The sequence below is a fragment of the Amaranthus tricolor genome, chromosome 16 (genome assembly GCF_026212465.1).
Source record: "Amaranthus tricolor cultivar Red isolate AtriRed21 chromosome 16, ASM2621246v1, whole genome shotgun sequence".
NCBI classification, from domain to species: domain Eukaryota; kingdom Viridiplantae; phylum Streptophyta; class Magnoliopsida; order Caryophyllales; family Amaranthaceae; genus Amaranthus; species Amaranthus tricolor.
The window spans coordinates 275,920-289,437 of NC_080062.1; the positions used below are offsets into that span (position 1 = coordinate 275,920).

Below are 13,518 nucleotides of genomic sequence, written 5' to 3' on the forward strand. Positions count from 1 at the left end.
ATTAGTAAATAATGAGTATTTCAGAGGGATGTAGTATGACGGAACTCATGAGTGTGCCTCTAATCCTATCAAGTCTCAAAACTCTCAATCAAGTTGAGCATAATGCAAATAAAATTTTTTTCTTATATTTTCTTTTCCCTACCAACTCTAAATACTCCAAGTCCAACAAAATCAAATAACAAGAATCAAGAAAAAAAACAAATGAATTTACAGTACTAATTAGTACGAGAAATAGATTGAAAAAAATGGGCATAGAGTAACAAAAAAATACAAAGAATACTACAATAATTCTAATGGAAAATATATATTTATATTTAACCTGTGCTTACAGAAGATCGTTTTTTTTTCTTTTTTTTTTTTTTTGAGATAATACAGAAGATCATTCTGTTAAGTGTTAATTATAGTCTGTACAATCCAAGCTTAAATTCGTCATATTTCTTTCACAGCACCAAAATTGGGAGATACATGAACCTACTGAAGCGCTCGGCTTGTATTAAGAACCTTCGACATTTCATGATTGCTGGCCTTTCTAGCAGGATAACAAGGAGATTCCGACATCACGATTCACAATTTTGTGATAAACGCACCTTCAAAACATCTATTAAGCTTTAATGATTCATTGCTACAGAGCTGGTGCAGTTATAAAGGGAAATTGTGGTAATAGCCAACTGTAAAAGATGATAGCAGGGTCGATTATCTGGTTGAGGAACCCTAGTCTAGCCTCGGAACTGTAGTGCATGAAATGGAGACTATAATGTATAGTTTCCATCAGTAACCAAGACGATCATTCAGTGATGTACGACCATCGCCTGATTGTCCTGTAAACAAGATTTGGAGCCGTGTCAGCGAATCAGCACAAAATGAACACCAACAGAAATGTGATTATAGTGGAACAACTATGTTGTTCAAATGGATATGGATAAGTATACAAAGGTCAGACGTGCCTAGGTTTAAGAGAATGGTCATGCAGATCAGTCTTAGAGTTGGACTAAGTTAGGACACACTGTTCATGCAACATGGACCTAATATTAATGCTTGCATGTCTTCTCTTATTAGACATACATACTTCTGTTTCTTTCACATACACGCTTCCCTTGATAGAAGTTGTCAATTTAATTACTTGCAACATTTTCTTTTTTGCCCTTGGAGCAACCCCATCCATGATTAAAAGAAATCATGGGAAAGTTTCTGAGGCAAATATCATCCCCTGATTTACTCAACCCTTGATTTGATCATCCCTCAATTAACACGTCAAGTAAATTTATTGATATCTTCATGGAATGTCTTAGAAAAACCAATATTAAAAAATACAATTCATAACTTTTTCACCTCTTCATCTCAAAAAAATTTAAAAGCATGGATGGGGATGGTGATAATTTTTTTCAACATGAGTTTAATAGATGTGTTCTTTGTTATCATGCGATCATCAAAAATATCGGGAGAAGTAAATCTTTGTTTGAATAAACTCTTCAACTCACAACACATACGCCCCCTTTTTCTGTTTCTATCTCCTTATTTTTTGAGCCTCCCTCAAAGTTGCATATCTTAAAGAACGAAGGAAATATGCACACTTTAATTTTATTTGTTTGCTAATTGAGTTTACAACTCTTCATGATGAATCACTCAACTTCCCTTTTTATCTATATAGTTTTACAAAACAATAACGTTATTCAGCTAAATAAGGCGCCAAGGTCAAATTGAAGTGTCAGATTCCACCTCTTGTCAGTGTAAAACACACAAACAGACGTTTTGTAAAAGGAAGTCACATACATACAAATACGGAATGAACTTACCTTCTGGAGGCACCCACGTTTCATAGTCCAACTCAGGAAGCTGCTCCAAGAAAGCAGGTTTTTCAGGGCCAAGCACTCTTCTAGGCTTTTTTGTATCTTTCCCAGATTGCTTCTGATCTCTTTTATCATGGCTTAGAATATCTGATTCTTCCTCACCAGCATAGATTCCTCGTTTGTGTTTCAACAAGAGTGCAACAGTATCTTCCACAGCCATGTTAGCTCCTACAGATTCTGACAATTTAGACTTCAGATCCTCACCATCTTCAGCTGTTTCAGCAGGCTTCCTTTTCCGTAATATAAGACCAGGGGCTGCACTTTCCAGATCAGAGTCCAGCTTCTTTTCTGATTGAGATTCAGTTGATTCCAAAATCTTCTCCCTCTCTTTATAATCTATAAATTCATCACCATCGTCAGTTTCAGGTCGTTTCTCTAGTTGGATCTCGTTTCTTTCTCTGTCCTCTACTGCGCCAAGCCACTGAGGCTTTGTAATTTTGTAACCTGTTGGTTTTTGTTCTGCTGGATCAGCTACATTCTCACTGGTATTTGATGCTTCACTAGCTTCTACAGTCACATCTGGAGTTGCTTGTTTTGAAGAAGAAACACTGATAGCATTTTCAAGTTGATTAACTTTTTTCAGTTCAATTTTGGATTTCTCAGATTTCTTAACAGCAGACCGTGAAGATGCAGATTCCTTGGACTTGTGCTCCTTGGGCGTTGCTGCTCGTTTCTTTGCAGTTTCTCCAGTAGGGTCAGCAATCTTCAGCAGGTAAACTATCCTATCCAATTCTGTTTGGAGGGAAGATAGGTCCTTCTCAAGTTGCACAGTCCTATCAAGAACTAAGCATACAAACATCCATCAGCAAAGCCAGAAGAAAACAGCTGTAACTACAAGAACAAAGTGAATCAACTGTCTTCCATGAACCTAATAAAATCAAGACTACTATTAGTATATAGTACCCACTCTCAAAAAATTTCAGATTAAAAGAGAAGTACCATCTCCCAAGTTTATTTTACCAAAATGTAATGTCATTCCGATTAAAAGGTGTTGCCTATAATAATAATCCTGGGTAAAATCTTCCTGCTGCATTTTTCTAAATTGTTACCAGTAAGTAATATGTAGTACCACATAAGCATGTCATGGTCCACAAGGTGCAATTACTTCTAATTTCAATTCTCAGATCCAGCTTCTTTTCGAAAAGTGTTAATAGAAATTTTTTCTATTTTCAGCTAGTTCTTCCACCTTACCCTCATGGGTTGAAAAAGATCCATATGCAAGCAATAAATCTCATTTTTTCACTTAACAATAGAATTTAGAGAAATCAACTTAATCAGTTCACATATTCCCAAGCAAGACATAAAAATGCAAGCTTACCGAGCTGAGATGAGAGACCAGACATAAAGGCATCCAGTGCATCTCCAGAATCTTCTTCAACCTTAGGCTCTGATGTCTTGCTCTTCTCTTCCAGAATCAATCTTTTTTTCTCCTCCATTTCATTCAGCAATACCTCCTTCTTATCCAGAAGAGAATCGGCTGTCTCAATAGATTGTGTATCAGCTGATTTGTTAGCAGATTTCTGTTTCGTCCGGTCATAAAATTCATCATCATCACTACACACATTAAATAGCAAAACATCAGAAAGCACAGTTTTGTATCTACAGAAAGCGAATTTAAAAATCCAATCTCAATCATGGCCAGAAAAGTTGACTAAAACCATCTCAATAACAAAAGTACCTCATATACTCATCCTCATCTTCAGCCAATCCCTTTTGCTTACCACGCATAGATTTCCCAGAGCGTGCACCGCAACTTTCTCGGATACCATCATTTAAAGTCTCTTCCAAACTCTCAAGCTCCTCCAATATCTAGGAAAATCAGAATGAGTGAGCCTAAATTAAAAGGAAAATAAGATCGCATAGTTGGACAATAACTGTTTTTCATTTCACAAGACAAGGGTTTGGAAGATCTGAAGCACAAAAATAACAGCAAAGCTCCTCAAACCTGTGATATCCTCATCTCATTCCGAGCAATCTGAGTTTGTTGTCCCTGAGTCAATCCTCCTTGGGATATGTCTTTAGCACGAATTGCAGCCATCTCTTTTTTCATATGCGCAATCTGCAAAGAACCGAGTAAAATGATCAAAACAACAGGGATACCACTCGTTCTTTCTCTCATGTCATTGAACCTGTGTTAATGGAGTGGGAATCAAAGCAACAAAACAAGATTCACCAACGTTTGAGAAACAAATTTCTGGTATTAATTTATACAGCACAAGCTAACAGTATTTATCCTACAGTCCCCATTAAGAGCCACATTAAGCCAAGATTGATTATAGAAACTGCCAGCATGAAAGTCCAAGAAACAAAGGAGTGATGCCACCCAATATGAACTTAAAGAAAAAGACAAATTACCTTCTCCATTCTTTTCAGTACTTTCTCCCGAGTTTTTTTCTGCTTTTCTGTGAGTTCTCCTTTGTAGTTTTGCCATGTTATCTCATCAAGATCATCCTTCAAAGTTGCAGAAATACCATGAAGTATGAGGGTGAAAGTCAACAACATACAACAATGCCAAGGCCTTAACCCCAACAATAGAGGTCAGCTAATGAAAATCATCTAAAATCAAAAAGGAAAATCGAATTAACAACATGAAATACAAGGGTCAGCATGCTTCTATAACTGTCTCTCAACCCTCTTTTACTAATCTTACATACTCCGTCTCAGTTAAGATCTCTTTATAGAAAGCTCACGTTGAAGAGGTAAATGTAGCAATTTGACTTCGATTGAGAAGTATTCTAGTTGACATATCTGATGTTTATTTCTAAAATACTGTTTGGCACACATAAAGAAAGTAACAATCCAAAGGTTAGTCCCTTGACTGCCACCAATATCCTTTTGGGCGTCTAGAAATAAAGGAACGAAGACCATGATACATAAGTGCCTCCAATCAATTTATTCCAGCTCATATGTTGAACCTTCAAATAATCAATCTACACACATATTACATACTACCACTTTTATATTTATTTCTTAGAGGCCTTTAGTGTGCAAGAAGTTGCAGAATGGTTGATTAAACTGTTGTAAGCTGGACTCCATTGCTGTAAGAGTTCCAATTGTTTTCAAAGATGAAAGGGCCTTATTAATTTAGCTTTCTCTAAAATCCACTTGACCAAGGCAATTGTAGGCTGTCGTCAATTATGTTTTAGATAAGCACTAAAATCACCACCAATGGCCCTTACTTGAGTGGAGGAAAACCGAACCAGCTCTCCTCCAAATAAGCAGCAAGCAATAGGGGGTTATTTGTAGTCCATGTTCATAAATCTAAGAACAATAAATCTAGACTACTATTGTAGAAGAACTTTTACATACCTCAATTTCTTCAACAGCATCCTCTCCCATTCCCCAAGAGATTCCTTCGGCAAGAGTTGCTTCTTCCTTTGCCCTGCGAAGGGAAGCTTCCCTATCTTTAGCATATCTGACGCTAGCCAAGTCAGCTTCCTATAGACAGGACAAGGAAACAATAAAGCATGGAAAGAATGAGTAGAGTGTGAAATGTACCTTGGTAAAATCAAAATAATTAATCGGTGAAAGGATATAAGGAAATGGAGGAACATCAACTAGTGAACATAGCTCATGTAATAGCACAATGGTGTGTGTAATTATGACCACGAATTTGCACATCCATCCATGATCCCATATTGTTTTAGAGAAAAAAGTAACACTCAAGTAAATATGCATATGATGAACCATTACCAGCCTAGTTATAGGCAAATTGTTCATACTAAGAAGCCATGGCTTTATCAAAAAAAGAAAACATAATTCCTAATTTGAAATCAATAATTCATGATAGCGAGTGAAAGAAAGTCACATCGTAGTTCATAGAAAAAAGCTTGATACATCATACGTGTCATTACGTAAAGGACACAAAAGCTGTAGAGTTGTATAATAAAAGCAGATTTAGATTACATTATCCTCCTTTGATGAATGACATGTAGAACAAGAAAGAATTATATGATGATTGAATATCGTCAATTGAATTCCAATGTATTATCAAAATAACATAAAATTGACGAGCCAGAACTAGAAAACTAACTAGAATCACCACCATCAACCTCCATTTGCCACACTATGACTATGCTACTAGCAAGGTGGACAACTGTAAAATAGCCCGTTACCTTCAGTTAGTAGGTTGATTAATACATCCAACAACAAAGACAGGCTACCAAACGAAAGGTCAATCAAATGAAAGGACAAACACACTATATTAATATCACTATTTGGAGAACCATAACCAAGAGAGATGATAGCCTTACCGGGGGCCTTAACTCTTCTGGACCTTGGAATATATATAATCGAGAAGAACTGTGAGCAAAAGAAACAAAAAAACTGTCAGTCAACTCAAAAGTCACACATTCACATAATAGCAAATTTAAGATGCACTGACATGCATATGCCACATGAATTTTATACCTAAGAGGCTAAGATGCAATGTTGTCAAAAATGATTAGGCTTCATAGATATCATAGGAGAAAACGTGATAACTGAAAAGTGAATACAGCCTGAGAACCTCGACTTGATAATTAATTTATATTGACGGTCAGGAGGATAACCAAATCCAGATTACCATTTCTTGCAAAATTCAATTAGCTTGTACATAACCTCAACAGGAAGTCTACATTTTTCTTGTGGTATTCAATTGGTTAGTGTGTAACCCCAACAGGAAGTCTACATTTTTTCCCATATTAGTGTTTGGCATTGTTGTTCCTTTGGGGGAGGAGTTTATCCAATCTAGAGTTTCATTGTGACAGTGAAGATCATCTTCACATAAAGTGCTGAATGAAAGTGAGAATGCAAACAAGAATTACAAGTGTATAACGATGAATATGCAAGCTTGAAATCATGCAGAATACAATATGCTCACAAAAGCTAAAGATACTCACAGGCCAAATCGTATGACGTCACCAACATGCAAATCTACAAAATCTTTCTTTGGTACCTAGAAAGACAACAGTGTTAATCAGATATAGAAATTCTTCAGTGTAGCTAATATCAAATATAGTGGAGGTTTACAAAAGAAATGTAAGTATAAGAAAAAAAGAGAGAAGAAAGTCGTTCTTTCAACTCAAGTGACCCAATCAATATAACCCCATAAAAGGAAACACAAAATATGGTTCTGTAACAATGTACAGCCATCAATACCTGTTTTTTGTTGATAAATGTTCCATGAGTACTTCCAAGGTCATACAAATACGCAGTTTCATTTCCCCTAAACTGAAGAACTAGCAAAGTAAAAAAAAGGGAAGAAAACACATGTTATGAAATTCATCATATATAAAAGAATAAACAGGACCAGAAAATTAATCAACTCATCAACTTTATTCTGCATAACTGTACAAATGTGTTGTCCATAACACAAGTAAGAAATTCCATCAATACAACTATACAAGTTCCTGAGAACTCTATCAAATGACACTATCCACAGAAATACGAAAGTCATTAATAGCATTTACACAAATTCATTCAAATTATTTTCACTCGTTTTACCCAAATCAAACCTGTCAGTTTACCATAAACTACTAATAGCATCCACACAAAATCCTCGTATCATGCTTGACTCCCTCTACTCAAATCAAAGCGTTGCATCATTAAATACTAAAACCATTTATGCAAATTGGTTCATATCATTTTTAACTCCCTTTATAAATCAAATGCCTCACTTCACCAGCACCATACTCTGGTAAGAACAATTACATAAATAACACAAATTCCATTTTATCTTATTTTAACTAGCTCATACAAATCAAACGCCAAACTTCACTACGTCCACTACTAGCATTTATGCAAGACACACTGCTCTTATCTCATGCACTATGCACCCACTGAAAACTCAAATTCCTCATGAACATAGTTTTACAAAAAATGAGATCCATTTGCCATACTTCATTACATACCAAAAGCGTCCTAGCATCCTACACTACACACAAATGACAATCATGAAATTAACACATCACAAACCAAAAACAATTGAAACTGCCAAAATTACTTACCAGCATGAAACCGAGAAATAGTGGGATGTTCAAGAATGAAGTCACACATTTCTATTCTTCCAAACATATATGCACCTTTCTCCGTCCTACCAAACAAAATTAAATTCAATATAACACCCATAAAAACAAAATTAACACCAAATACACCTCCGGTTTTTTACAATTGCTACACTTGCATACTAGCCATTATCCATCAAGTTATATTGTCTTACATCTTGTTCTTCATGTATAAAAAAACAGAGGTAGTACTGATTTGCGAATTGATAACAAGACACACTAATGATGAAAACACTAAATTATGTGATACTTCATCAGCGGAAAAAAAAGCAATAAATCAAAGAGAAGGGGAGTAGATTACAAATCAAGCTTATCAATGATTGCGCCATCTTTGAGAACTTCGAGGAAGAAAGGAAGAGAAGGAGCTGTACTCCATGGAGGAATGGAGTAAGGAATTGAAATTGAAACTTTCTCCTTATTGTCATTTTTGTGAGGATTGAGCTTCTTGTTATCTTTGGACGAAGGTGGAGGAAGTTCCGCAATGGAGTAACTAGGGTTTGGCGGAGGCGGACGCGGCGCCGTTGAAGGCTGATCTTTAGATTCCCCTGTTGAAGAAGGCCTGGCTATCGAAACGACGGCCTCGGAAGAATTAGGTGATTCATTTGGTGGTGGTGACGGCGATGGTGGATCCATGGTGGTGGTGGTGGAGGTTGTTGCCATTGATGAATTTCCGGGGATAGAAAATGGAATTGAATTGAAACAACAATTTGGACTGTACTGAAATTCAAGGGTTTCTTTTATGTTGTTAACGCCTTAACGGTAAGTCGGTAGTAATTTCTTTTTATTTTACACTAATTAAATAATTAATATTGTTTTAAAACTGATTGATAAACTAGTATACTATTTTTATCAATAAAATTTGAAATTTCCCTTTTTTTTAAATGAGTTAATTGCTAATAACTTTACCATTTAGTGTTTTTAGTGGAGATCAATCTTAAGATAAGCGACCTTATGCAAAGTTTCCTCGGGTACACTCGAATAAGCCCAAAATACGTTGAAAGGATTTGTGTTGGTCTGTAGGGCCAGTCTACAACCTATATGGGTTTTCATCGACGTTCGATTGAGTCGGGGTATTACAAGTGATAACTGGTATCTGAAAAACTCCAACAGAGGATGTTGCATTCTTAAGTGGGGTTGAGTGTGATACATTGAGTTGAGCTTTAAAAATGGTTGATCGACAATCCATATCAACAAGTTAAACTTGCTTGGTGGAAGCAATTCAAGGACAAGTGACCTCTTGAAAAGATTTTTTTAATGCACACAAGTAAAGCCAAAATGCGTTGAAAGGACTTATGTTAGTCTGAGGGGCCAATCTATACCCTCAATGGGTAATCATCGATGGTCTGATTGGACGTGAGTGTTAAAATCAGTTGAACATCAATAATTTCAAAACTTTAATCTTGAAAATGAAGATAATTCCAATGATATTCACATACATAAACACATTTGGGCAATTATATTTTGGAGATAATCACCGTGTCAAGTTATTTAAACGACTTAAATTACGAATCAAATTGGTTCAACTCAATATTTAATTACGATATGGAGTATAGCCGGCAAGCGGATAATAATGTTGATTTTTTTAAATTGATTACTTATTTAAAAAATATAAACAAAACAATGAAATCAAATAAATTTAAGCATTAAATCTTAATCAAAACAAATTATGATATAGCTAATCTTGTATGATTATATAATTACATTTCTCCTTTTATTTCTTTCATTGAACTTCTATAGTACTTTTCATAAACCTTTCATTCATGAATATTTTTGATCTCCCCCAAGAGTTAGCATCCCTTTCAACAACCCTACATCTACAAATGTTTTACGTAGAGTTTTATACTTATATCCATTTATGGTTGTTTTGCAAATTATTTCACATACAACTAATATATGCATAACGTGTAGCCTAAGTGCTTCTTTAGTTACTGATTTGAAGTACCTTTTATACCCATTTATGGTTGTTTTGCAAATTGTATGAATTGAGAAAGCTAGAAGAGGAGAGCCATACTACAATGTTGAGGGAACTACAGGATCGTTCGCATTCTTATTCACACTACATACAATACATTCAATTCCATATGATCCATTCCCATATAGAGTATCCTAAAACAAAACTGAGGCAGGTGGAATAGCATCATCCAACATAAAACTACTACAATACCATTTTGATAGCAAAACTTGAAAACTTTGGTGATAACATCTGACTCCAAACATTTTTACAAGATCCGGCAAACTGATGTCAAAAATGTTGGTACAACAATTATGCCGGAGGAATCTGATAGGCAGATTGCACTTTCTTTTCCAACATAGAAACATATTTATCAAGCATCGAAATTACAGCTTCGAATTCTGTCACCTGTTGATCTATAGCATCAATCTGTTGAGTGTACTCTTCAAAGCTACCACTCTTGCGCTTTAACTGCTCCACAAATACCCTCAAACCAGAAGCAACGTCACCATAACTACTGTACTCTTCTGCCACCCTGAGATTCATTTTCTCCAAAAGTTCAAGTAGGTTGTTTGTGCCCTGCAGCATTTCAACCATTTTTCAACTGTTAGGTTTGGCACCATACGCAAAAAAGAAAGTACTTTACTATTCTGACCAAAAATTATCCTCCTCTTATTAACTAAACACTACATTCTCACCACCACTTCTAATTTTGGATTTCAAAAAGAAAACTTCTCTAACTAAATAATTCTTAGACGACACTACTCAGTACGATTTAAGATCAAAATTTTGTCGTCAAGATTTACAAGATTTGATCATGGCCTAGTGTTTAAAATTTATTAATACTCTCTCGAACTTGGTCATCCATTTCCAAGTACGCAAAATCCCTCTGTAAAAGTCCCATTGCCTTTTTTGGTTTGGATTATAAGAGACTAGAGCAAAATGAATTACCGAATCATATGAGCTTTTTTTTTTTTGCAAAAAAAGGTCAATTGACACAGAATTATTTTCTATTGCAAAGGTAAGGTTGCATACAACCAATCCTATTACCCGGCAAAGCATCAGGACAGTGAAACGTTGTGGTATATTAGAGTAAACTGAACTCATATTGTAACAAGTAACAACCAAATCTAAAGGGTATACACTAGCCAAGACGAAGGCGCAAATTTTATACTTCATCTCTGACCTGACACATTCTCAACTAATCAATAGTATACTCCTAAAACTTGCACCTTTAAGCTGTTAGTTTTTTCTAATCCACGAAAACAAATATTACAATCCATTGATCCAGGGTGTGTTCTCTTCAGCTGATTTTTGCCAAATCTTTCGTTATTTCTCCTTGGATCCAGCAATGTCTAGCTCATATCAATTATTTTATTCAAATAATTCAACACAACTTAGTCTATAATTAGCGCGTTCAAACTCCAACTGATCAAGGAATAAATCCAGAAATTACTCAAATCAATTCAAACCTCGAACTTTAAACAAAAAAAATCATACGATCATCAACAATGCTAACAATATCAATCCATAAACTTGAAAATTACTTAGACTAGGCAAATTAAACTACAACAATTTGATAAACCCTAGATCAGAAAAAACAAAATTAAAAACCTGAAAAATCGATTAATTACTTCAAATTCATTCTACAATGATCATATGACGTTAATTGGAAAAAAAAAGAGCAGAAACATCAACCTGAAGCTCAGACTTGATCATGGTGGAAACTCCATTGAAGAGATCGTCAAGAGCATCGGCAAGTTCGTCAGATTGATGGTGTTGCTGTTGTTCATTGCTGACCTCTTTTTCCGACATTTTTTGTGAATTTGAGCTTTGTGATTGGAGTTTTCTGATACAGAATGGGAGGAGACTGGAGTGTGTGTGGTAGATGGAAAGTTATGGCAAGTCGAAATTTAAAATTTAAGAATAAGATTGTATGAGCTTGTCAAAACTCTTAACAATGTGACTTTAAAAATTTTCGTATGGATCAATTTTCGATCCCTAAATTTTAGATTTTAGATTAAGTTAAAAGCTTGATTTGAATGAGCTCGATTTGCACACAACGATGTAAATGATGCTTAAAAGTTATTATATTTATCATGTATGTAGTTATATTATCAATTTAGTAATTATTTTGTTTTTTATATTTTTGTTTACACCTATTATTGTTTGTAGATATTGATGAACTGCAATAAAAATACATTGTTTATTAACAGTTTGCTTTCATTATAAATAGACTAATTTGTGTAACAAGCTTGTTACTTATATTATACTAAACAAATAAAAATTACCATATTTAGTTGCTTAATTACAAGTATCAGTCTATCCTTATATTTACCTTGTGCCGAACAAGTATATAAACAACCAGCCTCATAAGACATCATATTCATCTCTCTGAGGGATCTCTCTCAATCTTTCAAGTTTAAACCATTAAAACTTAATTAAACTAAAAGATCAAAATGAGCTAATCAGATCAGAGAGAATGATTTGCCTACATGGAGTTGAAACATAAAAAAAATTCCTACTATGGTGCTCACTTAAAAATATTTCCCAAAATGATGATCATATTACTAAGCTATTTTAATTTTGCGTTGGAGTCTTCAAAGCTTATTGTGAACCAAAAGACTAATAGGTCTAAGTAGAATTAATAAAGAAAATAATACCCTCTTAAGTCCTCACTAAAATTTATTTTCTAAAATAGTTTTTATAGAGGAAAAAAATTTAACCAATTTATCTTAATTTGATTTGAAAATTTCAAACATAAATTTAGACCGACAAATTGGTGTATACATATTATAGCATGTTATACATAGAATTAATTATGATATAATAATATTGATACAAAATCGCAACAAAGAATTAAAAGTCAGTTTTTTCCTTTAGATATGTTTAAAAATATCATTTAATTAAGGCAAAATTATAAAAAACTATCTAATATATACCCCATTTTGTAAAAACTACCTTATGTAAAAATTTTTGCAAAAAACTACCTTATATAATACAATTGTTTGCAAAACACTACCTTATAACGGTTTGTGGCCTTTGACCGCTAACTTTAACCATTAACCCGCATGTGACACTCACGTGATGCTTTAATCTATTCACTTCTTCATTGCAGTTCAGTCCATTCTAACTAACTATCCGTACAAGCAATCGTCCTCAATAATCATTCAAATCACAATATATATTATATACACATCAGTATTCGGTACAGCTAGTATCATTTACAAATCTATCATCTTAATTTTTTAATTCTAATACGTACTAATCTAATTTGATTAGTAGTAATTAATCATGGAACCAGATAAACTCTAAAATCTCTGTATCCGCAAAAAATCAAATATATAAACCAAATATTATATTCAATACCAATGCTCAACTCCGAGATGAAACGACGATGTTTTTCATCTCCTTTTTAGGCGAAGTAGGGAGCCTTGAAGAAAAATTCCGAAGAGGATATTCATCGAGATGCGAGTCATCGTCTTCGAAATTAAGAGCATAACTCAGCGGGTCGTACTTGAACTCGACCGAGTTAGAACGGTGATTTTTTCCATTTTTTGCAGAGAAAATAGTAGCGCAAAGTTCTTTGATATGAGGAAGCTCAGATTTGATCAAGGAAGATAAGGTATGACGATTGTTGGAATGTTCTAGAACCTTCTTGACGTCGTCTTCTTCA

General features: G+C 34.5%; 2 protein-coding genes across 2 annotated transcripts; both read right to left on the minus strand.

Annotated features, from left to right (window-relative positions):
- Positions 1-213: 213 nt before the first annotated feature.
- LOC130802154 (uncharacterized) lies at positions 214-8,667 on the minus strand. Its single transcript, XM_057666066.1, has 12 exons — positions 8,193-8,667; positions 7,835-7,920; positions 6,987-7,066; positions 6,728-6,783; positions 6,101-6,149; positions 5,157-5,285; positions 4,203-4,298; positions 3,793-3,906; positions 3,526-3,656; positions 3,166-3,401; positions 1,794-2,630; positions 214-818 (listed from the first exon to the last, which is right to left on the minus strand). Exons 1-12 carry the CDS (start codon positions 8,549-8,551, stop codon positions 769-771), a joined length of 2,223 nt encoding a protein of 740 aa, XP_057522049.1. The 5' UTR covers positions 8,552-8,667; the 3' UTR covers positions 214-768.
- A 1,107-nt stretch (positions 8,668-9,774) lies between these two features.
- Positions 9,775-11,910, minus strand: LOC130802155 (biogenesis of lysosome-related organelles complex 1 subunit 2). Its single transcript, XM_057666067.1, has 2 exons — positions 11,541-11,910; positions 9,775-10,421 (listed from the first exon to the last, which is right to left on the minus strand). The coding sequence occupies exons 1-2, from the start codon at positions 11,655-11,657 to the stop codon at positions 10,155-10,157; spliced, it is 384 nt and encodes a 127-aa protein (XP_057522050.1). The 5' UTR covers positions 11,658-11,910; the 3' UTR covers positions 9,775-10,154.
- Between the last annotated feature and the right edge of the window lie 1,608 nt (positions 11,911-13,518).

Excerpts from the sequence above, each read along its gene's own strand:
- LOC130802155 (XM_057666067.1), bottom strand. The coding sequence starts at position 11,657 with ATGTCGGAAAAAGAGGTCAGCAATGAACAACAGCAACACCATCAATCT. Across the intron at positions 10,422-11,540 it reads TGATCAAGTCTGAGCTTCAG|GGCACAAACAACCTACTTGA; the intron begins GTTGATGTTTCT and ends GAAATGCTGCAG.
- LOC130802154 (XM_057666066.1), bottom strand. The coding sequence starts at position 8,551 with ATGGCAACAACCTCCACCACCACCACCATGGATCCACCATCGCCGTCA. Across the intron at positions 4,299-5,156 it reads ATGCTGTTGAAGAAATTGAG|GATGATCTTGATGAGATAAC; the intron begins GTATGTAAAAGT and ends GCAACTTTGAAG. Across the intron at positions 3,402-3,525 it reads GATGAGGATGAGTATATGAG|TGATGATGATGAATTTTATG; the intron begins GTACTTTTGTTA and ends TAATGTGTGTAG.